At 34.9% G+C, this 26,212-nt stretch overlaps 1 protein-coding gene across 1 annotated transcript in view; it reads left to right on the top strand.

Annotated features, from left to right (window-relative positions):
* The window catches only part of TDRD3 (tudor domain containing 3), a 96,689-nt gene extending 73,384 nt beyond the window's left edge, over positions 1-23,305 (top strand). The window contains exons 13-14 of the mRNA XM_030451255.1: positions 17,052-17,188; positions 23,067-23,305. Coding sequence (XP_030307115.1) covers positions 17,052-17,171 — 120 coding nt within the window. The 3' untranslated portion in view covers positions 17,172-17,188; positions 23,067-23,305. The remainder of the gene's footprint in view (positions 1-17,051; positions 17,189-23,066) is intronic.
* The last annotated feature ends 2,907 nt before the right edge of the window (positions 23,306-26,212 follow it).

Genomic DNA, 26,212 nt, shown 5'->3' with positions numbered 1-26,212 from the left:
TAATACTGAGGTTTGTCTTTTAAGCTGAGCACTGCTATTTTCTTTTCTTTGTCTCAGTGTTCATATTAATATGTAAACCTAAACAGCATACACAAATGTAAAATGAAGCTCTCATGCTGCTCAGTACTTAATTCAGTGTCATGAGATTCAATTAGCTTTGTGATACTTCATTTTACAAGAGAATGAAATAGAATAAACTGACTTCAGTAATTACTTTTCTTTCCCTGCTCAATGTTGTTAGCAACAATGAACTTCTTTTAATAGAAGTTTTGATAGAAATATAGAATGATGAATTTTATTTCAGTCCTTTCATGTAACTTCCAGATAGCTAAGTCTTTCTTTGAGCTGTCTGTACTGAAGACTTGTTACTGATGTAGAAATACAGCGTATGTGAGTTCTGATTGGCAAACGTTGCCAGATTTTCAGACTATTTTCTTGAAGGTGTTGTTGATACTGAGAAAAGATCTAGTGAACTGACTAGAAATAAATTTAGTTTGTGTTCAAATTATTCATTTTTTACAGTTCTCCCGAGAAGACTTTTTGATACTCATGTGTTGAATTTATTTTTTTTTTCTCAACAAACAAATTTTCTTACAAAACAAATTGTAAAAAAACCAGACCTTACTATGATGACTAGAATTTCTCTTTAAGCATATGATCTTCTGGTCTACTTCTGGCAGTTATCAAAAATCATAATGAAAATTCTTGATGTTGTTAGTAGGTTTAATTTAATGTTGATTTCTCTCTGCTAGTTAACTTTCTGGTGTCTCTTCCTCATGACTCTTACAGTGAACTTCACTGTATTTATACAGGTTTTGTGGTTTTGGTCTTTTCTGTTCAATGTATCTTTTGGGGTTTTGGGATTTTTTTGGTCTGTAGATTGAATCTGCCCAGTATTCTCAGCATACATTGTGCTTTCCATTTAATGGAAGAAGTGTTGATAGATGATCTTAAGATGTCTTGATAATTGATTGTATACTGTCTATCACATAGTTTGTCTTGATTCCTAGTAAGATTTCAATACCTTTGACACCTAACATGCAGTTATTTATCTTTCTGATGATATACTTAGCTTAAGTATAGGGCTAAAATATAGAAGATAAAGCCATGTTTTACAGAAGGTAAAACACAATGCTAAGGGGAATTTTTTTCCCAATAATCACATACAGTACCCATATATTTATACGTAAGAACACCTTTTTTTTTCTTAGTGCTTGCAAAGTGTGTCTTAGGTATGCAATTCATAACTATTTTTAGTAATAAAATTGCATTTGGATTCCACTGTTTTAGAGTTCTAATTATCTTGTATGTAACACTACAATACTGTATCCTCCTGTTTCCCTCAATGTAGTAGGGGGTGACTTAGTGAAAATACTATAATATCAATGAAAAATTCACTGAAAAACCATTGTAGAAATACAAACTGCTTGGTTTTTTTCTTGTAAAATGTGTAAAAATATATTAGCAACTGAAAAGTGTGGAACATTAAGGACCTTCCCTGCTCCCTTAATAGTTTGTTCTGTGGAAAAAAATCAATAAAGTCAAGATAAAACTGTAAACTTCTAAGTCTTAATTTTATTCTCTGACTTGTAGGGTTTTCTTTCCTTAATAAATTATAAAAATGTGTAGCCTAAGTGCTTGTCTTGTGACATTTTTCTCCAAAGCCTGGTCCTTGCTTTCCTTTTTCCATTCTGCGTTTCCTTAGTGATAGGCTTTATTCTGTGCTTACCCTATACATGCATATATATATATATACATATATATATATAAAATTATACATGAAGAGAAGAAAGATTTTAGTTTTGCTACATATATATTATACTATGGCCTTATTCTGATTGCTAAAATCCATACAAACTTTTAACTTACAGTAATTCACTTAAAAATACTCATTATTAGGTGAAGTCTTAGTTTCCCCTTCCTGAATTTTGCATTGTATTTCTGCCTAAAGACATGAGAAAGCAAAAATATTACTAAGATATGTATAATACTAGTTCTTTTATGTTCTGTTCTGTGGAGACTGAAAATCCACTTTATAGCATTTCTCAACTCATTCCTCTGGTAAAGAATGACTTGAAGAAAGAAAATAGTAAACGGTCTTGGATTTCTGTTAATTCACCCTGGCAGACATTTGAGAGCTCAAATTTGTTTATGTTGTGTCTAAGACTTTCCACACTTGTTGAATTATCTTAAATTGAACTATAGTTTAGGTCTTTCTTATATCTGTCCCCTTTAAGGTAAGTGAAGAAGTAAACACCTGTGTTTTCTGAAGGTCTTCAAACCTCTCTCCAGCAGTGTAAAGAGCAACGCTGAAAACAGCTTAGTGGTAAAGGCTTATAGCTGCCTCTTTAAGCTGGAGAAGACTTTGGACTGTTTTACAGAGGTTTTCAACCCATTCCAGTGTCTTGATTTGCGACAGGCAAATACTGAATTGGAGGATTGGGTGCCATTTCTTTATGGTTCTTCAGACTGGACAGTCTTGGCATCACACTTAAAATATTTTGTATTTTTTGTCAAGCAGGAAGCCTTTTTTACTGAATAAGTAGGTGCAGTAGATAAATACATGTTGGTTGGAACCCTTTAAGGTCAAGTCCAACCTGTAAACCTAGCACACTGCCAAATCCTCAACTGAACCTTTTCCTTAAGCACCACATCTGCATAACTTTTAAATAGATCCAAGGATGGTGACTCCACCACTTCTTTGGGCAGCCTATTCCAGTGCCAGACAACCCTTTTAGTGAAGAGATTTTCTAAAATCTAAACCTTCCCTGGTACAAGTTGTGTCAATTTCCTCTTGTCCTATTGCTCTTACAGTTCATAATTATTTGTTGACTAAATGAATTAGTGAGTCTCTTAGGGCTACCATTCTTCCTGAGTGGTGGTGCATATATATTAATTTTATTTAAAAAGTTACTCACATGGATTTAGTCTTCACAGAAAGGCTAACTTTCTGCTTTTTAAAAGCATCTTAGAGTTAGGCAGTTATTTTGCTGGATATGCCTCATATTCCATCTCACCAATATGTGGTAATTTCAGTTGCCTCTGTCCTGGCAGGCTGAAAAATTACTTTTCATAGCCAATCCTAAACTTTTTCTTTCTTAAAATTTTCTTAACAGAAACATTTTACTTACTGGATATGTTGCTTTAAATTCCATCACATCTTTTGCAAAGCCTTTTCTTACATTCCTTACACAGACTTGACCCTCAGGTTCTGACAGGAAAATCCCCAGCCTTCTATTAACCACACAGAATTGTCACAGTTAGAAAAGACCTCTAAAATAACCTGCACTTGTCAAACCCTGCTTCCCAAACAGAAATACAGGAAGTCTAAAAAATCACCATCCTACTAGATGCATGTCCTGAAGCGCCTCATCTACATGACTTTAGATGCGTCCAGGGATGGTGATTCCACCACCTCCCTGGGCAGCCCATTCCAGTGTCCAACTACTCTTCAGTGAAGAAATTCTTCCTTGTATCTGGTCTAAACCTCCCCTGGTTTAGAACTGAACACAGGATTGGAGGTGTGGCCTCACCAGGCCCAGGTAAAGGGGCACACTCCCTTCCTTTCTCCAGCTGGCCACACAGTTCCTAACACAAGCCAGGATGCTCTTGGCCTTCTTGGCCACCTGGGCACACTGCTGGCTCATATTCAGCTGGCTGTCCACCAACCTCCCTAAGGTCTTTTTCTTCCTGGCAACTTTCCAGCCTCTCTTCCCTAAGCCTGTAGCATTGCCTGGGGTTGTTGTGAGCAAAATGTAGTACCCAGCACTTGGCCTTGTTAAACCTCACACGGTTGGCCTGAGCCCACCAGTCAACCTGTCCATGTTCCTCTGCAGAGCCCTTTTTCCCTCAAGCAGATCAATACTGCCCAACTTTGTGTTTACTGCAAGCTTGCAAACTGCAAGCAAGTATTTAGAGGCAGTCTCAAGAGGCAGTACTTAGAGACAAGCATTGTGGAAGGTAAATATTTTTCTTTAGCATCTCTGTCCTCTGAGAAACTACATAGTTTTTCAGTCCAGCTTGGTGTATCCATGTTGGAATATAGATAGATGATCACAACATAATTTAACTATTCCTCTGAAAGTTACTGGCTTTTAGCTGAAATGTAGTAACTTAAAGATGGTTAAGGAGCTGCATTTTACTTTTTAATAAAGTCAAAGCAGAACAATGTCATTTCAGAGGAGATAATTTATAGTAAATAATAATGAAACAATGGTTTTCAATGTCCTGTCTGTATTATTACACATTGCAAAATATGTTTGAATCTTCCATTTGATCATTTCATATTGATCAGGCTATGAAATATTGCAAATTATTGCCAGCTGTACAAACCAGATAAAAGGAAACTTTATTTTTGGAGTTTGTAGTTATTGCAAAAACTGTAACACTTAAAGTGGGATGCTTGGAGCATAACATTGTTTTTCTCCTTCTTCACACCTTTGCCTTCTTGACTGTCTTGAACAGTCCTTTCCAGCCTTGATGGTTAATGATTAAATGCAGTTGCATACAATGATACTTAATTATTTGGAGACTGTGTATAGGCTCCCTAGGCTGCTAATTTCCAGAAAGTTCTTCATTAGACACTTTAAAGTGATTTGCAATTTTGAGATAGAATAGTTTAACTTGTTTTAAGTTCTGTTTGGTTCTCTTGTCATGCAATAAAAGTTCTTCAGATTCTTGTTTTCAGAATTCTGAAGGATTGATTTATCTATATTGCATGTTTTGTGATGGCAAATGAAATTTGATGTGTAAAAATGTCTAAACTTTTTCCTGCCACCACCATTTCTCTTCTGATTTCTCTTGTCTCTTCAGACATTTGTAGACTACTGTTTGAGTGACTGTGGATATCTGACATAGGCAGAATTATTAACACTCCCAAAGAATAGCAGCAACTAAGCAGATTTTATCAGAGTATGTTTAGAGAACTTGCCTACAAAATTTGCATACCTTCTCAGAACTATATATCTAGATTTTCAAAGTTTTCAAAGAAGCATTTTGCTTCAAACTTTATGCAAAGCATTTAATATCTATAACTTAGAATAATTTTTATTAGTATAAAACTGACTAATTTTTCTAATTTGGTGAGGAGGGTTAGAATGTCAAAGATTTTGAGATAACTTTTAAAAGGAATTTGGAATTTAAGTGTGTTGTAGAACATTCCTGCTAAAGGAACATACTTATTTCCCTAGTGAGAGCAGGAGCTGGTTAACAAGAAACGAATATGATGACTTCATAGAGCAGTTTATGTTTTGTGTATTTATTGTGTATGTTCCACATAAGGAACATCAGAGATCACAGGGTTTTCTAACTTGGGATTTGCTGTCTTGCAGGAGGATATCGGGTAATATCTTCATTGATCAGAAAGGTTGTTTCAGGTTCTCTTATAGTTACAAAGCATGTTACTCAGTCTTGTTTTCTTTTTTGTTTTGTTCTTTCATTATCTATACTCAAGTCCTGGCCCAAGCCAGGACAGAACTGAATTCCCATTTAGTAATTTTCATTAAGTCTCTTATAAGTAACTGCACTTTCTCAAGTTAACAGCATGTTTTTCAGCCATTGTCTACTTCTAGGACTGGTAACACTCTATTTGTCGTTATTGCCAGAGAATGGTATGCAAAAAGTCTCTTGCTTATACTTACTCCTATAGAAACCAATGTTATTACTTAGTTCTACTAAACTTTTTATGCACAGGAAACAAAAGGGAGGAAAAGGAGTCACATCTGCGACCGTTCTGTAGGGAGGAGTGAACCAGACAGGGGACCCAAAATTGACCAAGTGTTCCATCCCATTCATGTCCCACTCAGGATAAATCTGAGGGGTCATGAGGGTCAAGCTCTCTTCATCGATGCCTGGCATCCTGAGAGGACTCTGGCCATTCTTCTACCTTTCATCCCAATCCATGAGATCCTGAATCCAGTTCCTATATGCCACTGAGTCCAGGAGTCCAGTCCAGGACATTTCCAGGGCCTGCCCTGTGGCATCATTGTTGATGTGAGCATGGCTGCGGGGGTACAGTACTGGGGTTTTTTTATATTTATGTAGTTCATAGATTTCTTTTTCATCATTATTGTTTTCATTAAAGCTGTGTAATTTCTAATCCATAAGTCTCTCCCTTATTTTTTCTTTTTCCTTGTAGGAAAGGAGAGCATCTATCATTCATTTAATAGCTTGCCCAGTGTTAAACCTTGACATTTTTTAGTACCTAGTTGGAAATGTTATTTCTAACTTCTTACTGGAAATCTTGAGAGCTTATTTTATGTTGGTTCATATCAGTAGATAAAAAAATATTTTCCTGAAAATGTTGGTGTAATAATACAGTGTCCTGTTTCCTTTTCTAATTTGTTCCTTGTGTTGATAATTTTTCTGATCTATTGAGCATTTTTGTTCTTTCCATGCATTATATTTGCTCTTCCAGTGGCAAATAGAAGGGTCAAATGGCAAATAGAAGATGAAAACAGTGGTGTTTAGCTATTGTAGTAATCCTTGTTCCTTTCCTGATGGAGCTCCCTCAGTGTACCTTTTCATTCTTGGACAGGGATAATGAACGTTTTGAGTGTTAGGGTTGAAAGTAAAATTGTATGAGATACTGGATGCAGACTTGATGGGGCTTCTTTTCTTGCTTGCTTTCCTTACCTGCCCATATCAGTCTCACTTCTTTTCCCTGTGCACATAATTGGACTCCTTTTGATGTCTGATACTTGTTAGGTCACAACAGCAATCCTTACTGCTGGGCATTGGGAAGCCCAGACATTGGAAATTTCATCATAAGTCACAAAGTTCCATCATCACTGTCCAGAAAAGGAGATAAGTTTAGTCCCCAGTGAGAGAGCTGGCTTTCCCACAAGTTCCAGGCCAATTAAAGGAGGAAGCTGCTCAACAAAGATTGAATCTCAGCCTGGAAGAGGACTTCCCTCCATATCAAGGAGGGAAGGGATATGCTGCGAATGTGAGTAAATTGGTGTGTGTCTGTGGTTGTTATGTAGTACCTTTGCTTTTCTTATACATGGAGAAGTTTGGGGCTTTTTAACATTTTTCCTAACTTTTTGACTAGTTATATGTAGACATAAACATTTGTTGAAGATTAGATTTTTAGAGCTTTAGAACCATAGAATCATTCAGGTTGGAAAAGACCTTTAAGATCATAGAGTTCAACCTTAAAAATAACACAAGTCCACCACTGAACGATGACCTAAGCACCACATCTACATCTCTTTTAAATACCTCCAGGTATGATGACTATACCACTTCCCTAGGCAATGTTTTCCAATGCCTGGTAGCCCTTTTGGTGAAGACATTTTTCCTCATACTCAATCTAAACCTCCCCTGGCACAACTTGAGCCCTTCCCTCTTGTTACTATTGCTTGTTATCTGGGAAAAAAGAGACTGACCCCCATCTCTCTACAGCCTCCTTTCAGGTAGTGGTAGAAAGTGATAAGGTCTCCCCTCAGCCTCCTCCTGTCAAGGCCAAGCAACCACAGTTTCCTCAAATGTTCCTCAAAGAACTTGTTCTCTAGAGCCTTCACCAGCTTTGTTGTTCTTCTTTGGACATGATCCAGCACCTCAATGTCTGTCTTGTAGTGGGAGGCCTAAAACATAACACAGTATGTTTGAGGTGCAGCCTTACCAATGCCAAGTACAGGGTGCCCTAGTCCTGGTAACTGCACTCTTTCTGATACAAACCTGGATGCTGTTGGTCTTGGCCACCTTAACACATCACTGGCTTATATTCTGCTGGCTGTCAACCAACACCCCCAAGTCCTTTTCATCTGGGCAGCTTTTCAGCCACTCTTCCTCAAGCCTGTAGCATTGCACAGGGTTGTTGTGACCAAGGGCAGGACCTGACACCTGACCTTGTTGAACCTCATTCAGTTGGCCTCAGCCCATTGATCCAGTTTGTCCTGGTCCCACTGTAGAGCCTTTGTACCCTCAAGCAGATCAAGAGTACTGCCCAACTTGGTGTCATACAGAGGTTGTGCTCAATCTCCTCATTCAGCTCAGTGGTGAAGATCTTAGAGAACTGGCCCCTGGGGAGCACTGCGTGTGGCTGGCTGCCAGCTTTTCAATCTTGTAGCAGTTCAAAGCTTCTAGTGTTTTTGAGCATGTTTTGCTTACCATATTTTTTGATCCTTTTCTATAACTTGTAGGATTACAGAGTCTATAATTTTAAAATAATGTAATAGTGATTAATAATTAAAAAACAGCATATTTCATTTTAAAATTTCAGCATGCAACATACACTGTAATGTAGAGATCCTGTCTTTCAAGTTTAGGTACGGTCTTTTTTATGGCGCTATCCTCACTTGCTTCATAACCAATTCACTTTTAAGACTTCCTTAAATTGCTGTCTCCTTACACCACCTGTAAGCAGGTTTTTTTGGTTTTTTGGTTTGCTTGTTTTCTAATTTGAAATTGGTATATATTTTTTGTTTAAACTTTTCCTGTATAATAAATATTTTTTTCCACTTCATCCTTTCTATACTTTTTTTTCATGCAGTTGATTATTCACAAGTGAAAACACCTAGCTGTTTACTTAGTGCATATACATGTGTGTTTGATGTTGTAGATTTGTATGCCAAATTTTGTCATGGGTGAGCATGTGGACCCAGCATTCTGCTTCATATGAAATGTGACCTAAAACTCACTGCTTCCCTCTTTAGGTTCCAATAATAGTTTTTTGCCCTAACAGCTAAGTAACAGCTTAGGTAATTTCTCACAGTATCACTTAGTGGTTTATTTCTGAAATAAGTGATGAATACTAGATGAATACGTTACTTATTTAAAAAACAAAAGATAATTTTGAGGAGAGGGAAGGACAGAGAGTTGTATGTGAGAGGAGGGATTGAGATGGACCCTTAATTTGCTGTTCTTTTATGAAAACTGGCAGAATTATAGTAACAGGACTCCTTATGGTACAGAATTCCATATAGTGGTTACTGTTATTAATTTAATTTTATGATATTTATGTATTAAAACATTTCCCCTTTTCATTTTATAGCCTTTTACATCCCAAAAGGAAAATTATGCTGGTTGTGTGTTATTTATATAGCTGATCTTGCTTCAGTGTATCTAGTTTTTCTTTTAGAAATTATTGAAAATACACCTTTAAATACGTGTAGTTTGAGATTGATACTAGTCAGTGTAAAGAATCTTCTACTAAAAAAAGGGACGTGGGGTGAATGTCTTAAATATCAATTTCTAAGGAACTTTTCATTACTTTTTTTCTCTTTTGAGAACATAGTGACAGCTTGCATGAGAGTGTGTTTGTGTCAAGCACAGACCTCACAAGAAGAGTTGCCCAATTATTTTCATATATGCCCCAGGGAATGACTGCAAGTGTGAATAAGCTGTGCAATACCCTTAAGCAGAGCAGATCAGCTAGAAAAACGTCTGTGGGATAATCATGCCCCAGGCTTACATTATCTTAGTTTTATGGAAGTGTAATTGGAATGTCGTCTATTTAGAAAACAAATGAGTGCTTTGTTTTCAGAGTGAAAGAGAAGCAATGAGATGTTTGGTTTCAAGCTAACTGTTATTGCTTTTAGCAGTCTCAAGTTTAAGTATGTAATTCTTTTCATCAGTGTTTCCCATTTCTTGATTTGTTTTTTTTTTCCTGAAGTACCTACAATTTTTCTGTCTGTTGTGATGTAGCATTTATTGATTCACTCAAAACTCAGGATATATATTGTCTTAACAAAATAATTTGAAAATTATCTGTGTTTGAAGCTCAGCTTCTTTTGTCACAGCCTTTTTTTTCAGCAGAGAAAAATAAGATGAATTTAATTTAAAATGATAATAGTGCGCATTGATTTTTTTCAGGGTTACTAAATAATTTATTATAAATTTAGTATCTTAACATATAAGGAGCTTCAGCTGATACACTGCTGCTCTGATGAATGCATTGTAGAATTTTACAAAACTTGGCCAATAAAATGTAAAATTATTTACTTGAAGTTTGGCTAGTAAAGGTCAACAGAAAATATTTATTATCATTATTTTCCTTCTGATGCTCAGGGTCATAATGAAATTATTATTTTGAAAATGAAAAATCAACAGTTGTTATAGTATAGCTCCATACACATAGATTTATAATCTATATACATATATATTATTTATAGAGTTAGTTCAATTCAAAGTTCTTGTTAAAATTTACTTCGGAATGAAAACCTTTTATTTTTGAGCTGACTTACAGATTCTTAACACTTCAACACAAAATTCTATTTTAGAATAGACAATAAGGCCAGACATTTCAAATCTATGTCAACTTTTCATTTTTTTTGCCTTTTAGTTGTTGTTGTTTCCATATATGAAAGTAGGTCCTGGCTGGTCTATTGATTAAATACCCTGTAGTTCTCCAACAGTTTTATCCAGAAGTAACACTAAAACAGTACTTTGTCAATGTGAAAGAGGAAGAAAAAAAAATAAAAAAAAAAAGGTTAAGTATTTTTTTTAATATTTTGTGATTTTTGTTTGCATTTTTTCAAATTATTTAAAGATTATTCTTGATGTCTTATAGGTTTTCTAGGAATAGTCTAAGATAAAGAAGATAAGGTACTTATTTTAGCTCTTTCTTTGACAGTAAAATATATGTGGATACCTAGAAATAAATATGTAGAGAAAGGTAGAGATACAGAGACAATGGGTAAGAATGAATGTAGCTTGAATGTCATTGTTATTGTGAGTTAGAAAATACGTATCATCTTTCATATGTCATGCCATTTTTTTCCCTTTCATGATTCAAGGGCAAAGAAACGTCTGATTCTTTATTTTTGAATTGTCTTCCTTTCTCTCACTTTATTTTCACAAGTGCCACATAAAGTTGCCAGTTTTATTAGTCGTTAATTGTGTTGGACTTTAGGATAATTTAAAGTTCATTAGAAATCTGGACAACCTATTTTAAGTTCTAAATTTGCTTACAATCCATTGCAATTATTTTAAATATATTAATTAATTTTAAAACCCCCAAACTATCATGCTGGTATAGTTTTAAAAAAATTGGATCATATTTACTAAAAGAAGTAAAACCATAAAACATAGAACCAATGAACAGGTGCAGGAGAAGAGAAAGGAGAATGGTTTCAGCAACAGCAATAACATTTTATTGGAGCAACTGTCTGTGGCCCTAAAGCCTATGTGTCAGACGTAGGCTATAAATTTAAAGGTGTCACATACTTGATTCCTTTGTTAGATAACACATTTAATTGGGATGCAATGATACAATTCAGAAGATTCAGGCAAGAGTTAAGGAACAATAGTAATTGTCTATCTTATAGTTAAAATGCTAAAAGATATATTAAAAGGTTAATAAAAAAACTCCCACAAAACTAGGTCATGTAATTATTACATCATAACATTTTAAGTAGCATTTTTTTATTTAAACAGTTACATGTCCACTTGTAGTTATGTGTACTTTTAGATATCAGCGATGTGTTACTACAGTGTCTTACCAGAAGTTTTTTTTTCTAAAAATGTAATGCTACCCTGACTCCTCTAAAGGCATATTATGAGGTTTAAGAGTTTATGTTCACTATCTGACAGCAGTGAGGAGTCAGGTCTCTGCAAGTCTAGCAGTATAACCTTGTTTCTCACTTGCCCTTTTCTCTCATAATTTAGCTCAAATTTGTATGGCCATAGGTGCAGTCTAATATAGATGTGTTGTGTACTATGGAAAAAAAAATCTTAGCATCTCCAAGCTCACAAAGATTATTCTGTGACATTACTCTGTGAGAGGAACCACTATTTCAAGTAACAAGCATAACTTACAAAGAAAACTGATCAATAGGAAAAATGTTGTATTATTCTGTAAAACACTTCAAAGATGTTTTTATCACGAGGTCAGTATTCAGTTAAGATCCTTCAAACACCTGCATTAGTGGTAATTTCTCTTGGATTTTTCATACCTCATTTGTTAGGATTTTTTGAAGTGATGCCCTAAAGCCACTCTAAGAGCGTATCACTTAAAACTTGTGCTTCTATTAAAAAACAAAAACTATTTCCTCACTAAACCGTATTTTCATTCTTGTATTGTTACAGAGTTCTAAGAATCCGCTTAAGTATTAAGATCAAAGAAAAGTTTAAGGGAATTCTGTAGACACTTTAACCCATGTTTTTTTTTCCTTACAAGTGTTATGTTTATAACGTATTAGAACTTAATTATTTAAGCTTTTTCTCGGAAACTTGTGAATTTTTCAGTATTTTAGTGTATGTAGTGTGATTTGGTTTCCTGTGCAGGTGGGGTTTTTTTGCTACATCTGGAAAATCTTACAATCTATTTTCAATTGATACTGGCAGGGGCAAGTAGAAACTGAAAAAAACAAAGATTAAAGTACTCAAGGAGATCATAATACTGGATAATCAGGGAAAAGAAGTAGGTTTTAGGAAAGGAATTAAACCAGCAAAACAAGGGATCACTTGGTGTGTTAGCAGCAGGAGACAGGTGTTGCCAGCATAGTGGGCACTGCAAAGGGGCATTAAATCTGGACTGGCAAATGGGAGTTAAAATGCATGTGAAAGAAAAGTTCATTTTGCAAGAGAGCCAACACTCTTCCTTTGTACTGAGTCCTCGAAATTTTCTATGCGTTGAGGATGTGGTTGAAGTTAAAATTGCAGCTTAAATTGGGACACTGGTTCAACATTACTGAAATGGGAAATATCTTCTGGTTTCTCTGCCTTCTATCTTCTCTTCATCCCATGGTTCCTGACCCCATGCTGCTTCTTCATGCCTCTTTGCACAGGCTTGTGGTGCTCATCCCTTAATAGCCCACAGAGAGCTATAATTGAAAAACCTTAGCAGGAGGGCCTGAACAGAGCAGAATTTTCTGTCCGTAAGCAGGAATAGACACAGGTAACTAGTTTATTGGTGGCAAAGTGTTTGAGCCGCTCAGCTGTGACTTGCAACTGCATCCTAAATATATGTGAGCAGAACATTCAGCAAAGGTTCATATCATTCTTAACTTCTGTCCTGCTCTTTACTATCATCCACCTGGGCATTGTTCTCAGCAGTTATACAGTAAGTATTCACTTGAAGGACTGTATATAAAACAAATCAAAACACGTTTCTAAATAGTTCTTTTGAATGCACTGAGAGGTCTTGCAGTTGAAATTCAATGAGAAAACTTTTAACAAAATGCTAATTTACTCCGCTCTAATATTGCTACTTTTAAGAGTAAATTGGTTGTTAAAGTATTTTAATTGCTGAATTTATAGCTTTATTCAGCACCTGTGGAAATCATTGAATTTTTTATGTAAAAGCATGCTGGTAGTCACATGGCTGGCCTGAAGTTATTTGCTGATTCACTATGCTCAGCTGGTAAAGTGTGGTGGTGGTGCAATCTCTTCAGAATATATGAGTCCGAAACAAAAGCACGGAGTCTGCATATGTTCCCTTTTTACATTTCTTTAGTTCTTTTCTCTCTTATGGAATGAAATAAAAATATCAAAAGTAAGAGCAGATTTTAATGGCAAAAATTTTTATAGAAGCTGAAATTCCCGATGACTTACGCTTCTCTGCTTGCCATCTTGGTTTAAATATCTAAAGAATTCTAACATCTTTCACTCTCTCATATTGTTTTAACCTGTTTCTGCAATAATTTCTTTCTGCATTTTATTGTTTGCATTGTAAACCTTGTCTTGCTTTTTCTTGGATCTGCCAAGTTTTCTAGATTTTGCAGTGTGTTTAGTGGTATCATTTTATCTCAGGATACACAGCCCAAGGTAGGCATTGTTCAAGTACTATGAAACTCAGTTCTGGTTCCTGAAGTATTAGATAAATAATGAATAAAAAGCTCAACGATGGGGTTGGTAAAATACAAGTTTTTGGAGTAGTGTATTAATATGAAGCTCTATTGGTAATAGAAGGAGAATGAAAATGCTCTAGCAGAGATTTGTGGCCACCTTTTCTTTACAAAATATAATCTAAATATTACATGGATAAAGGAGTAAGAAATGGAATAATTTAGAATGAGTCACAACCAAATGATAAATTGAAAGTAAGCAGCAAGAAGCATTGGAAAAATAGAGCTGCTGACAAGATGCAGTTAAAGTGGAAGAAATGCAGACAGCTCAAGTTTTTAGGTTGAACAACATAAAAAAATGAGGAAGTGAACATTAAAGATAAAATATTTTGTCTACGAAGGGTGGATGCTGTTCCAGAAGAGAGATGGCCATTTTGAGCATGGGGTGGAAAGATTTTAAAGTAAATTGAGATAGAGATAAACTCAGAACAAATTCTTAAGATAGAAATAAAATAAAATAAAATTACAATGAAAAAGGGTCAAAAATTAGCAGATCAGCAGTGGTGGATTGAGGGTCAGTGATGAAGAAATGGAGAAAGGAAAAAAATGCAATTACTTGCCAATCAAAAAAGTTTAGTAAAGATATGGATTAGCAAATTATTGTTTGCAAGGAAGTTAGATTCAGTTAGGGTCAAATGTGAAATAGGTAAAACCCAAGAAGCAAATGACAGTGTGTCATCTGACATGAAGATGACAGATTTGAACAAGACAATTGTGAAGAGCCACTGGGCATAGAGAAGAAAGAGGGAACAGTTGTAAGATTTTTGGTTGCTCATTCATTCTGATCTAATTATGATTCTAATCATCTAATGATGATTCATTATCATTTGCTGCATTGATCCCTTTCATTTCCTTCAGAGCCTCAAGAAAGTGTGATTTCACATTTCACTCTTTCCTATTTTAATAAAAAATACTTGGAGTGCATGCATCTGAAGCTTTTCATTGTGTGTAAAGATAACTACACTAAAATAGAAATGTATTATACAAATTGTAGTTTTAATTTGTTATACTGAATTAAAAAAATCAAATTTCAAATTTGTTCTTGATGAAGATTTGCTGCTCTAAAAATGTATATACTTTTATACTAGATACCCTCAGAAAGAGGTGGGCTATTACATGTGGTACACTGAAATACGTAATTTCTGTTCTCTTTGAGGAACACTACCAAGATTACAAAGAAAAGATTCATGTCTAATCTGCTACACCATGAGAACACCAGTGTGCATTTCTGAATTTTAGTGATGCATATGTGCCGTCCAGTTTTCCAATTTTGAAGAAATCCAGATACCAAACACGTGAAAGTTCACCAATATATTCTTGAAAAGTGAACTCTTTTATTGATTGAAGCTCTGGCAAAGAATTTGAAGAAAACTTGCAATTACGTCTTCCTTTGCTCTTTTGGCAAAGAATATGGAACTATTTTTAGCTATTGAGATTTTTTGGACTATACTTAAAGAGCTAGGAGTGGTATTTGGACCACTTCAGGCACTTAGCTTACTTTTTAACATTTTGATGATAGTACAGCTTGTGTTGTCAGTGATAGATTACTACCTCTACTAAGGCTGGGTTTGTATTAAGACTAACTGTATTGCAAGCAGTGTGGATTTTTTTGCTTTTCTATTTTTTTTTCTCTTTTGAATAAACAGTATGTCTGAATATCTTTATATGATGAAAAAGTGCTGCAAGGAGCAGAAAAGGTACACTGAGAAAAAGAAATTGTATGTCAAAGGTCATGGTTCTGAGCCTTTGGCTAGAGTGAAACTAAAAGATATATAAATCAATTATGCTGTAATCAGTTGTGTTGAAGATCCATTTTCTTCTACAGTTACTGCAGACCCTGTAGTAAGGTCTAATCTGTCATGCTGGAAATGTAGCCATGACTACAGACATGCCCTGTAAATTGGAGACCTTATGATGAGGAATGTGGTCAAAAATGCATCTTTTGATATTCAAGTCCATTTAGAAGGAAACATTTCTTCTTAAGATCTGACTTTTCACAAAGAAGAAACTCGATTTTCCTTTCTGTCCCTTACAGTGAAATATTTTACTGCTGTGACTTGGCTTACTTTGCTGTGTGCATGCCACACTCTGCAACAGTTCCTGGGTGTTGGAATTCTTAACAAAATTTTAATGAATAAATCAGTGTTCTTGGTTTGTGTTCCTGTGTGTTCCTATGTTGCAAATGGAAGGGAATTAAGTTATATACGCAGTACTTTTTTCCCAAAAGTGGATTTCTTACAGCGTGTTCTCTATGTACCTAGTGTCTGATACACTGTAGTATTAGGATATTAAAGAAATGAAACAGCTGTTTTCCTGAGACACTATTTGTCAATCATGCTCATGTTCAAAAAGTTGGCTTTTCCAGCCAATAGTTTTTTTCCTTCTGATTCTCATTTTTAATCAACTCTGATGCTTTTAAAAATCTTCTCTATCATTAATGTATACCACCTTCAAGTATTTTATCAGGCGTTTATTTTTTTCCCTTCAGTATTTCTTGATTGAAGCAAATTTATGGCTATTTTAATCTTTCTTTGTGTATAATTCTCCAGTTTCTTGATTGTGTTTGGTTTTTCCCTCTGAAATTCCATGTAATTTGTCACTATCTTTCTGGTATTGAGATTCCTGTGAGAGAATGTAATGTTGCAAATAAGTAATTACCTCTCCTCACATTATTCAGAGGTTAAGGTTACTATTGCTGCACATAGAAAATCCATAGCTAAATTGCTGTCTTGTAGCAACTGTACTTGTAGGCTGTTACTATTACTGCACCACAGATTTTTATCTACTGTTTCAGATCTGTGTTTCTAGTATGCCCATTGCCAGGTGCTGTTTCTTGCATTTCCATTTCCTGATTCTTTTCTTTCCTTCTACACATGTTTCTAAACACCCAAAAGCTCTGTCCAGGGTATTGAGGTTATCTGGCTTCTTGAGTTTGTTGCCTGTGTGAGTCTTGTAAAATAATTTTGCTTTAATATATATATGCTTTTTTCCTGCAACTGCTATTTAATAACTGCTAGTGCTGCCCTGGGGATTGAGTTTTGAGTTTCCTGATCTCGTTTCTGTTGGTTTTCCTAGGTTTGAAAAACCCACTGCTGTTATCTCATTTTAGCAAGTGGGTATAGCACTGAAACAGCAGTTTGCTATGTGTGCATGAATTCATTCATACACGTATGTGTATGTGTTGTGTATATATGTATGCATATGCCTACTCACATATAATGTATTTACTTTGCCATTTAAAACAATGCTATTTGCCTGCAGGATGAGGAGGAAGAAACATATGAGCAAACTCTAGAATTCCGCAGAGGAGGCGATGGTCAGCCACGGCGATCTACACGACCTACTCAACAATTTTATCAACCACCAAGAGCTAGAAACTGATGAATGAGAAATAAAAGGTAAATATATGATATTAACATTTTACTTCTAGGCTTAGATTTCAAGAAGAGTCGATCTGGGTTGTTCTGTTCATCGGTGTTCTTCAGTCTTTGTGGAGTTCATGAGAGAAGTTTCTACAACTTTGCCAGTAGTCAATTGCATAAGAACCCTCATGTGGTGACTATTTTCAACAACTTAATTATTGTAATAACCCTTTTACAGGCTCATAGACAATTTCAAATTCCTTGCACATGTGTAAGCTACTTTGCTTAGTAGTGGCAATCTGTTTATAAAAAACAAGCACAGTGGTGAATGCTACACCTACAGAGAACTGCTGATCTTAAATCAGTGTCTTATCATTTAAGTGAAAGTTTCATGGCTCTATCTTTTTAGTGTAGAAGCCCCTTCTTGCAATCACCTATGTGGAAGATAGGATTTGCATATTGCTTCTAAATTTTTTTAGGGATCTTGGTGTATCTATGGTAGAAATTATGTTTTCTGTTTCTCTGGATTTTGTGGCTGTAGGAAGAGATTTAATGTACCTGTGGGAAGTGGGAAAACAATAAAAACACTTTGACGAGTAGCTCATTAACTTCGCTTTATGTAAGGACTTAAGTCATATGAGGAAGCTTTTACTCAATGCTTTTTTCACCTGAGAGCTGCAGCAAGTTTACCTCTTCACATACATTGGACCAGTTTCTTCTTTGAAATAAGTGGCTGCAGTCCCTGCTGAACTCAGTACTGTCTGTCCAAGGTCTCGTGTTTTACTTTTTATGAGCCAATTATGTGTGTAAATATTCTTTCTATTGTTTTGCTTAGCAGAGAAAGGAGAATTTACAACCCTAAAATCTGAGATCTGTGAGCTCACCATTGAATGGGGAGGTGCAAGGCCTAAGAATAGTTACCATACTCTGAATCTTGAGGGTATACTTGCACCTGTGCTTTATTACTTAGCAGAAATGAAGGGATTAGATACCGTTCTCAGAAAATAGACCTGATATGTACATTCAGAAATCTGAAAAAAACCTAACTGGATAAAACTGTTAATTTTTTTTCACTAAACAAACGAGGTATTCTGTACTGCCTTCGTTTTAACTGTAAATCTTATAAATCCTGGATTTTCAAATGTTGATTAAAAGTCAATCCTGAATAAAGAAAGCTTTGTGACATTGCGTGCTATTTAGTGTACATGAGCACTGTGTCTTTGTCTTGAATCTGACTTTTATTTTCCCCTCCTAGCCAGTTTATTTTTACCTAGGTCTTTTTAGTTCCTTTCCTTGCTCCAGTTCTCCACCTTCAGCTGACTAAATTGGTGCTGCTGATCTCTGAAGCTTTGATATTTCTTACAAGCAATAACATACAATTTTACTTTTTTGATCATACGCTAAAATATCTGTTTCATTTGGGAGAGTGCTGTCAATATAAGAGAAAAATTTATTCCCGACTCTTGCCAAGGTGATAATTATTCTATTTTTTACCCATATAATTAAATTTTCTATTTTAAGTAAGTGTATCAATCACTATCAATAAACTTGTCATGAGGAAATATACGGAAATTATTCTGGCATATGCACTAAGCTGACTTCTAAACCAGCTCAGAGTTGTGTCAGTGTGATCAGTTGAATGAAGTGTAAACAACAGGCAAAACCAGGAGGGTTTTTTTTTATGTCTTTAGATAATATTTTTTTTGTTTTCTCTAGTTTTACATTATAAATCTGGAAAAATGTGTTTGGCTTTGGTCAGCTGGGAGAAGGGAAAAACGAGACATCCAGAGAGAGAGTGATAGTAATTCCTGTATCTCAAGAAAAGCAAGTGAATTGCTGGAGAGTGAGGCAGTCTCTCTAAGGCACAGCTGATTTGTTCATTGCAGGTTTTCTTATGCCTTTCTTTGAAGTGTCTAACTGGATTTGGAGTTAAATCTGCTGGGCAGCAGACTTGATATTAAATCTACCTGCCATAAAACCTAGTTTCACTCCTTCCACTGTCCCAGTACCAATAGAATTGTTCTGTGTCACACATCTCTAAGTAAAGGCATTAGATTCAGGAAGTTAAGAGAGTAATATAAATAAAAATAGAAGCATTTGTCTAGCAGTGGACTCTTCTCATCCAGAAAAAGAAATAATCAAGACATATTTTGGAAAATGTGCCATGAAGCGGAATATAATTTTTCAGCAACTGCATACTTTGCTTTAAATAGTAAATCTTTTATTGAGAAATCCTTTTTTTTCTTCATCATAATTTAAAACTTCCTACCTCAGTTGATGAAATGAGAGTGTCTGTGTCATCTTTTTGGTCCAGCACTCTTTACTTCAGCATCTGCTCAAAATAGATAGACAGTGCCAGTTTGTTATCCTGAACAAAACTGAACTTATTAACCCAATGCTGTGTATAATCAGAGGCAGCTTAAACCTGATAAATGCTGGCTACTTTATGAAGTCTAAATCTGTTGTAATATTCTGCCTTTAGCTTCTGCAACACAAATAGCAAATATTGTAGGAGTTATATATACCTTAAATAGTCATTACTGCAAGCAACAATTCATCATGAGAAAAAAAAACCTGCTTGACAGGAAGCTTCATTCCCTCTAGATCAAAGCACTCAATCCTGTCTTCATTCACTGCTGTAACTGAATTTTCTTGAACTTTAATTAGGTGGAAATTATCTCTAAATGGCTAAAATGCAGTCAGTTGAAGTATTTGTGTGTTTTATATTAAAACTATTTGCTATATCTAGCCATTTTAATTAGCTGCTTTACCAGATTTAGACCTATTTTTGGAAAATTCACATTATTTTATGTTGAGCTTAATACTGGAACACTTGTTGGATGGTGGCACCAAAAAAAAAAAGATGTTAGGATATGAATTTGGTCATAGATTCTTGAAACACTAGGTTCACTCAGAAAAAAAAATTGAGAGGCAAGAAGTGCCTTCTTTGTAGAGGTTATGTAGTGCTACTTAGGCATGGGTAGTTCCTGTATTAGTCCCAGCCAAAACAAACCTTTATTTGGCTAGAACTTGTAATAGGGATTTATTTTCTCTCTTCCACTGTGTTGTAGTCAATATTTGGAGAACTGAATCTGCCTCTTATTTAAGAGTGTGGCATTTGTAGTCATCTCTGAATAGTGTCAAGAAGGGGGGATTTTTCCTTAATTTAAGAGCACTCTATTGCCAATGTTTTTGAAGATAAAAATACTGTAGTGCTGTATCCAGAAGCTTTTTCTGTGAGGTACAGACCTTTCTGCTGCTACTTGTACTTTTGGAAGCTTGTTTCTCATTCAGTGCAGCTGCCCTCATTTGCCTTGTTTGAGAGCTGAAGTACTGTGAGGAGGTGCTTATTGTGACACTGCAGTGCATGTATTTATCAAGTGTGGCTTATTGCTCTCCATAGTAAATCTCACACTATCTTTATCTTATACTTAATACTTACTTTGAATTTTGAAATGCATTGCACTTGACCTGATGAGATATTTATTTAATTCAGGGGAATTAGAAACCACCAGTAAAAATCTTAAGCTTTTCCAAAAATGAGGTGGATGTAATCAGTTAGTCTCTGATTTTAAGTGTAGACAAAAAAATCAAACACAGTCCTTTCCTAAATTGCTTTCAGCTTACCCAGACTTGTACAACAGTGTAGCTTTAATGTCCAGGGATGTAAATGTTTAGGAATATTGAATGTAAATTACTAGAAGTGGATTTCTGTATGTTTGGGTTTTTTTCCTGCTTTTTATTCCTTAGAGCTTCAGAGGCATATTGTTCTTATTGCAAGTTTTTGATAACCTGTTGGAGAAAGACTTGATTTATCGGGGTAAATTTTAAGGAATCCAGTAAGACATAATTTTATCACAACTTTCCACTAAAGTCTGCTTTACTTCTTCACCACATCACTGTTTAGTGATAACTTTACTCTTTGATTGGGACTACCTCATAATATGTATTATGTAAAGTAACTATTTTTTCTCTGAAAAGAGATGGAGAATTCTTATTTTATTATTTTATGATTATTATTTTATTATAAACTGGTAAATTCTGTAGAATTCTAATATTGTAGTATTTAGCATTTGAAATGTCAAAGGTACCTTGTTCTCAAAGGTAACTTAGACAATTCTAAAAGTAGTTTGCTAGCCACATTTGAATTGAGTATGATAAGGACATATCAGAGATGAAACATAAAGTCCATACAGTAGATACATCACTTCAGACCTAAAAGCTCTTAAATACTGTTACTTCACTTGACAGGGAGGAACTAGCTCTGGTGTAGCAACACAGAAATGAAGTTATATTTGATTAATTTTCAGAATAGTCACTTAGGTGTTGAAGTTGCTTTTGTGAATCTGGAATTACTGTTGATAAATATCAGCTTAAAATGCTGATAAATCATCAGCTCAGGTGTGAGGAGGTTTAATTTTTTATTCCTGAGTTATTTTCAAAAAGTGGACTTTGGATCTATGGCGTTGTTTAACATGGAGAAGGCTCTGTTGTGGCATTTCAATACTCAGAGGGTATGTAAGAAAGATGGGGACAAACTTTTTGGTAGGTCCTGTAGAGAAAGGACAAGATGCAATGGTTTTAAACTAAAAAACGGGAGATTCAGGCTAGATATCAAGAAGAAATTTTTTTATGGTGACGGTGCTGAAACACTGTAACAAGTGAGAACCCAGAGAGGTTGTAGATGCCCCATCCCTAAAAACACTCAAGGTCAGGTTAGATGGGACTCTGAGCAAACTGATCTTGTTGAAGTTGTTCCCTCCCAGAGTAGGGAGTTTGAACTAGATCATCCAGTCAACCTGAACTGGATATTAGGAAAAAAATTCTTATGGAAATACTTGACAAGCATTAGAGCAAGCTTCCCAGGGAAATGGTGGAGTCACCATCCCCAGAGATGTTAAAAAACCATGTAGGTGTGTCACTTTTGGACATGATTTAGTTGGAATGGTGGTGTTTGGTTGATGGTTGGACTTGATGATCCTAGAGGTCTTTTCCAACCTTAATGATACTATGATTCTATGATGTCATTTCCAACCCAAACCATTCTATGATTCTACTCCAAAGAGTTTCTTGACATTGTATTCTACATTTTGGGCATTAAGACCAATTGCCACAAACTTGCAGGAAGTCTTGCCTTGGGGTTTATTATGAGTACAGAGCAATACAGTAGTCATGTTAAGATGAAATAACAGAAGTATGGGCTAGCCAGTATCTCTCACCGTGGTTTCAGTTGATCTAGAAAGGATTGTTTAAAATCCAGCAGTGTGTGATAGAGAACATTAATTCAGATTTTTTTCATCACTAGTCCTTCAACTCCCTCTATGTTGTTTAGGGTATGAGTCAAGCACTAGCTTCAGCATGTCTGTAAAATAAGATACTCCTCCTAGACCTCCTAGAGAAGCAGGATACAAGAATTAGAATCTAAGAAAAATCTAAGAATAATAATAAAAAAATCCTGATGTTACACTTCATATACAGAATGTCATGATAGCATGGTAAAGCAGGGGAACAAAGTAATCAGAAGTGGGTATTTTGAAGCTTTTGGGCAAGCTTGAAAGAACCTAAGAGAGGGAACCTACAAGTGCTTGGTGATGATCTGTTTCTTGCTTCTTCATTTGCTCCGTGGCAGAATCAATCACACTTTCTGTAAAATCTGTACTAAATCCTTACCAATGGCGAAACTACATTCTGGTAAGAAGCCATTGCCAGAAAGAGTTCGTTCTTTGTATTATACCAATCATATTTATCTCATTTAAATGCAGCCTTCTGATTTATTCTTTTTAAGACTTTTATCTCTAGAAGGACTGAAAAGCAGATAATCCCCTCTTTTGGAGGAAGAAAATGAAACAATAGCAAAGCGCCTGCTGCACAGAGATTTTATGCTTATCTTTTATATTCTGTTTTTTCCATTTAGAAACTTTCTCGGGGTTTGGGGAAATCCACTGGCAGCTCCACTTGCTGAAGACTTCCAGAAGAAATTCTGGCTTCTTCCAAGTAACAGGATGGAACAAAGAAAGCTTGTTTGAGCATAAGGAATTTGGACCTGACACCACAAGAGACTTTAAAAAAATTCTTAGTTATATGAAGCTGAATACTTTTTACATATAAAAGAGGCAAATTGTCATTGCTGCCATCAATAAAACCACAGTGCACTATTCTGTTCTTTGCCTTGTATTCTTTTTACTGAGCCTTCATTGTTAGTTAACATAATACTGATGTATCATGATTTTTGTTCATTTGTAATTGATTTCGTTTAAAGTAAATGTAAAACTTACAATTTTTCACAGGCAAACAGGATCGGGCCTTTAATTTATATTTTAAGCCTGCATTAGTGAAACATGTTAAATTTTTTCAGCTCATTATTGCATGGTGAAATTCTGAATAGGTTTTGACTGTGTTTTCTGTGTTTATTTCCAAAGTTGCTGAAGGCCAAATTATAAATTTGCTATTAAGTTTTTCATTATCTCTCACTATGAGGTTGATGGGAGAAAAAAAATATCATCGGTTTCAATAGTAATTTTCTAAATAATTTAGGTAAATATTTTCTTTTTAGTAATATTTATAATACAGAAATAGAAACGTTTCTAGATGGTACGGGAAAGTAGTTTAAATAAAAAGTACCAAAAGACACATACGAGTATTTTAAACGTAATTATGTGATAAACATGCACAAGTGTGCAATCTGTTGAATAGAAAGCTCTAACTTTCTTGTAGCTTTAAACTTCTTTTATTCCTCCATGTTATTAGAATTTTTCAATTATCATTGACACTTAAAAGTGTCTTGCATCAAACTACTTTCCATTCTAAGCTGTATCTTTGAATCTTCTGTGAATATGACAAGTGGTTGAAATGTCACTATTTCTTTGGCTGAGAAGCACTCAAGATCTATGTACCATGTAAATCCCTTCTAAGCTTTAATCATTTGATCATTTGATTAAGATTGAAATAGCACCTATGTTTTGAGGTAGTTCTGTAAAGACTGAAATTTACCAGGGATATGTATTGAGGGTCTAAGTTTTACAAATAATTCTCCTGAATTTCTCTCTGAGTGCTCATATAGAACTATATTTGGATGGAACCTGGTTTATTTGGATGAAAAGAAGTTTTAAATCAGTGATGTAATGGAATGTATTTGCCGTACCTAATGTGGATTACTGTCCAAATGCAGTCAGATCTTACCAAACACATTAGTATTTGCATAATAGTAAGGAACCAAATGTTTTGCTGCCTTAGTGTATCCTAAGCAGCTTCTTGAGAATTATAATGCATCTCACCAATAATTCTAAAAAAATTGGAAGCTTAAAACATGAGCTGTGAAGTGTTGAAATTCTTTATATCAACTGTCACAAAACAAATTTTATAAAGTTTGTTAGATTTAAGTTAGAAACCACCTTCCAGTCATTCTGCCAAATTGTACCAGCAAATAAATAAATTGTAGATATAATGCTTCGGATGTTGGATGCTTTACTTCCAGAATTATCACTAATACCACTGACAGCAACTCTTCAGCTTCATAAAGAGTAATTTGAAAATGCAGTCATAGCATAATTTTAAAAATCAGGTTTGATTTTTCTTTACAAATAGGCTGTTCATTAAATGAGAGCCCTCCAATCACCATATCAAAGCAATTTTTGAAATTAAAATACCTTATGTTCTTTTGAGCTTTTGTTCTTTCGGTGAACTAAATCATAAATTCAGGAAACTGCAGTCAGGTTTTGGGAACCGAAAAAAATAAAGCCTACTCAGGAAAATCTGAAGACTGTAGAAAGACAATGCAGCTTTTCCTCTGCAGTGGTTGTGGCATTCTGAAATTACCACATGTTCAGCTGTCTGTAGGCAAATGTAATATACTTGAGAACGCTTTTTTGTTTTTTTAACAGAAACTAACACATTCTTGTCTTTTCACTGATGTAAATGAACTGGAAAGACAGAGGAAGCAAACAGCTGTACAATCTTCTTGAAAAGACATGTTGTCTTTTTGTGTATTATGATTTGCTGGTTTGCTTTAGACCAAAATTACTTCTTTGGAAAGTTCTGCCTGTTTAAGATAGGAAGAACCAGTGATTTAAGTAGAGAATTATTTTCTGAAAAACGGGAATTCACATATTCGTGTGCATTGATCCCTATATCTGGAAACAACATGATGATAAAACTAGATATGTATGCAAATTGTTTTTTTGATTTACATGATCAAACCCAGAAATATAATAATTTTCTGTGATAATGTAGTAAAAGTTACCTACACAAGAACAGCATTTATATATTTTATCTCTAAAGTTCAAAAAAAGTTATCACAAATAAGTAGGTATTCAAATCTGATGTAAAAGTTAAATTCTGCTTTGTCAAAAGCAACAACAAAAGCAAGCTCCTGAACTTTGTGGGGCCACATCTGTATAGTTAAAGAAAAAAGGCCAATAAGGAGCACTGTATCCTTATCATCCACACTATTTATTTACTAGCTTGATTTCTAACTCTTATTTCTGGCTCACTTGATATGAGCCAATCTGTGCCTCTTGGCCTCTCAAACAGTGGGTCCAAGGTCCATGGCCCTCCTTTACTATCATTATAGGTAAAGCTTATAAGAATTTCTGTCTTCAGTTACAGGAATGTAATTCTAGTGAGATGGTTTACTTGCCATGGATTTGTATTCAAAATTTTTACCTAAAATAAATAATAATTTTAAGAAGTTAGAATTTCTGATCTAAATTATTCTAAAGTTTATGTGCTGAGCACTACAATTGAATAATTCTGCCACCACCACCCCTTGATATTGTCGAAATATAAAATAATTTTGAAACAAAGAGTGAAAATGCTTTGGTTTTATCTTGCATGTTTTTATTTTTTAACAAAATGTAATTGAAGTAGTGTTTTCATTTAAAATTCTGACATGGACTTACATCTGATAAATATTCATATATATTTGTAATATATATAGTAATACACCTTTTGTCACTAACAGGTATTTTCTTACTAAGTCTTTAGCAACAACTGTAAAAAGCATTTGAGGATTACTTGTTCTAGTCTCTCTACCAAGAAACACAACTGGAATTGTCTCTGCAG

The sequence above is a fragment of the Calypte anna genome, chromosome 1 (assembly GCF_003957555.1).
Source record: "Calypte anna isolate BGI_N300 chromosome 1, bCalAnn1_v1.p, whole genome shotgun sequence".
In the NCBI taxonomy this organism is placed as follows: Eukaryota; Metazoa; Chordata; class Aves; order Apodiformes; family Trochilidae; genus Calypte; species Calypte anna.
The sequence above is the reverse complement of the archived record's forward strand: the minus strand, read 5'-3'. Positions and strand labels throughout refer to the sequence as shown.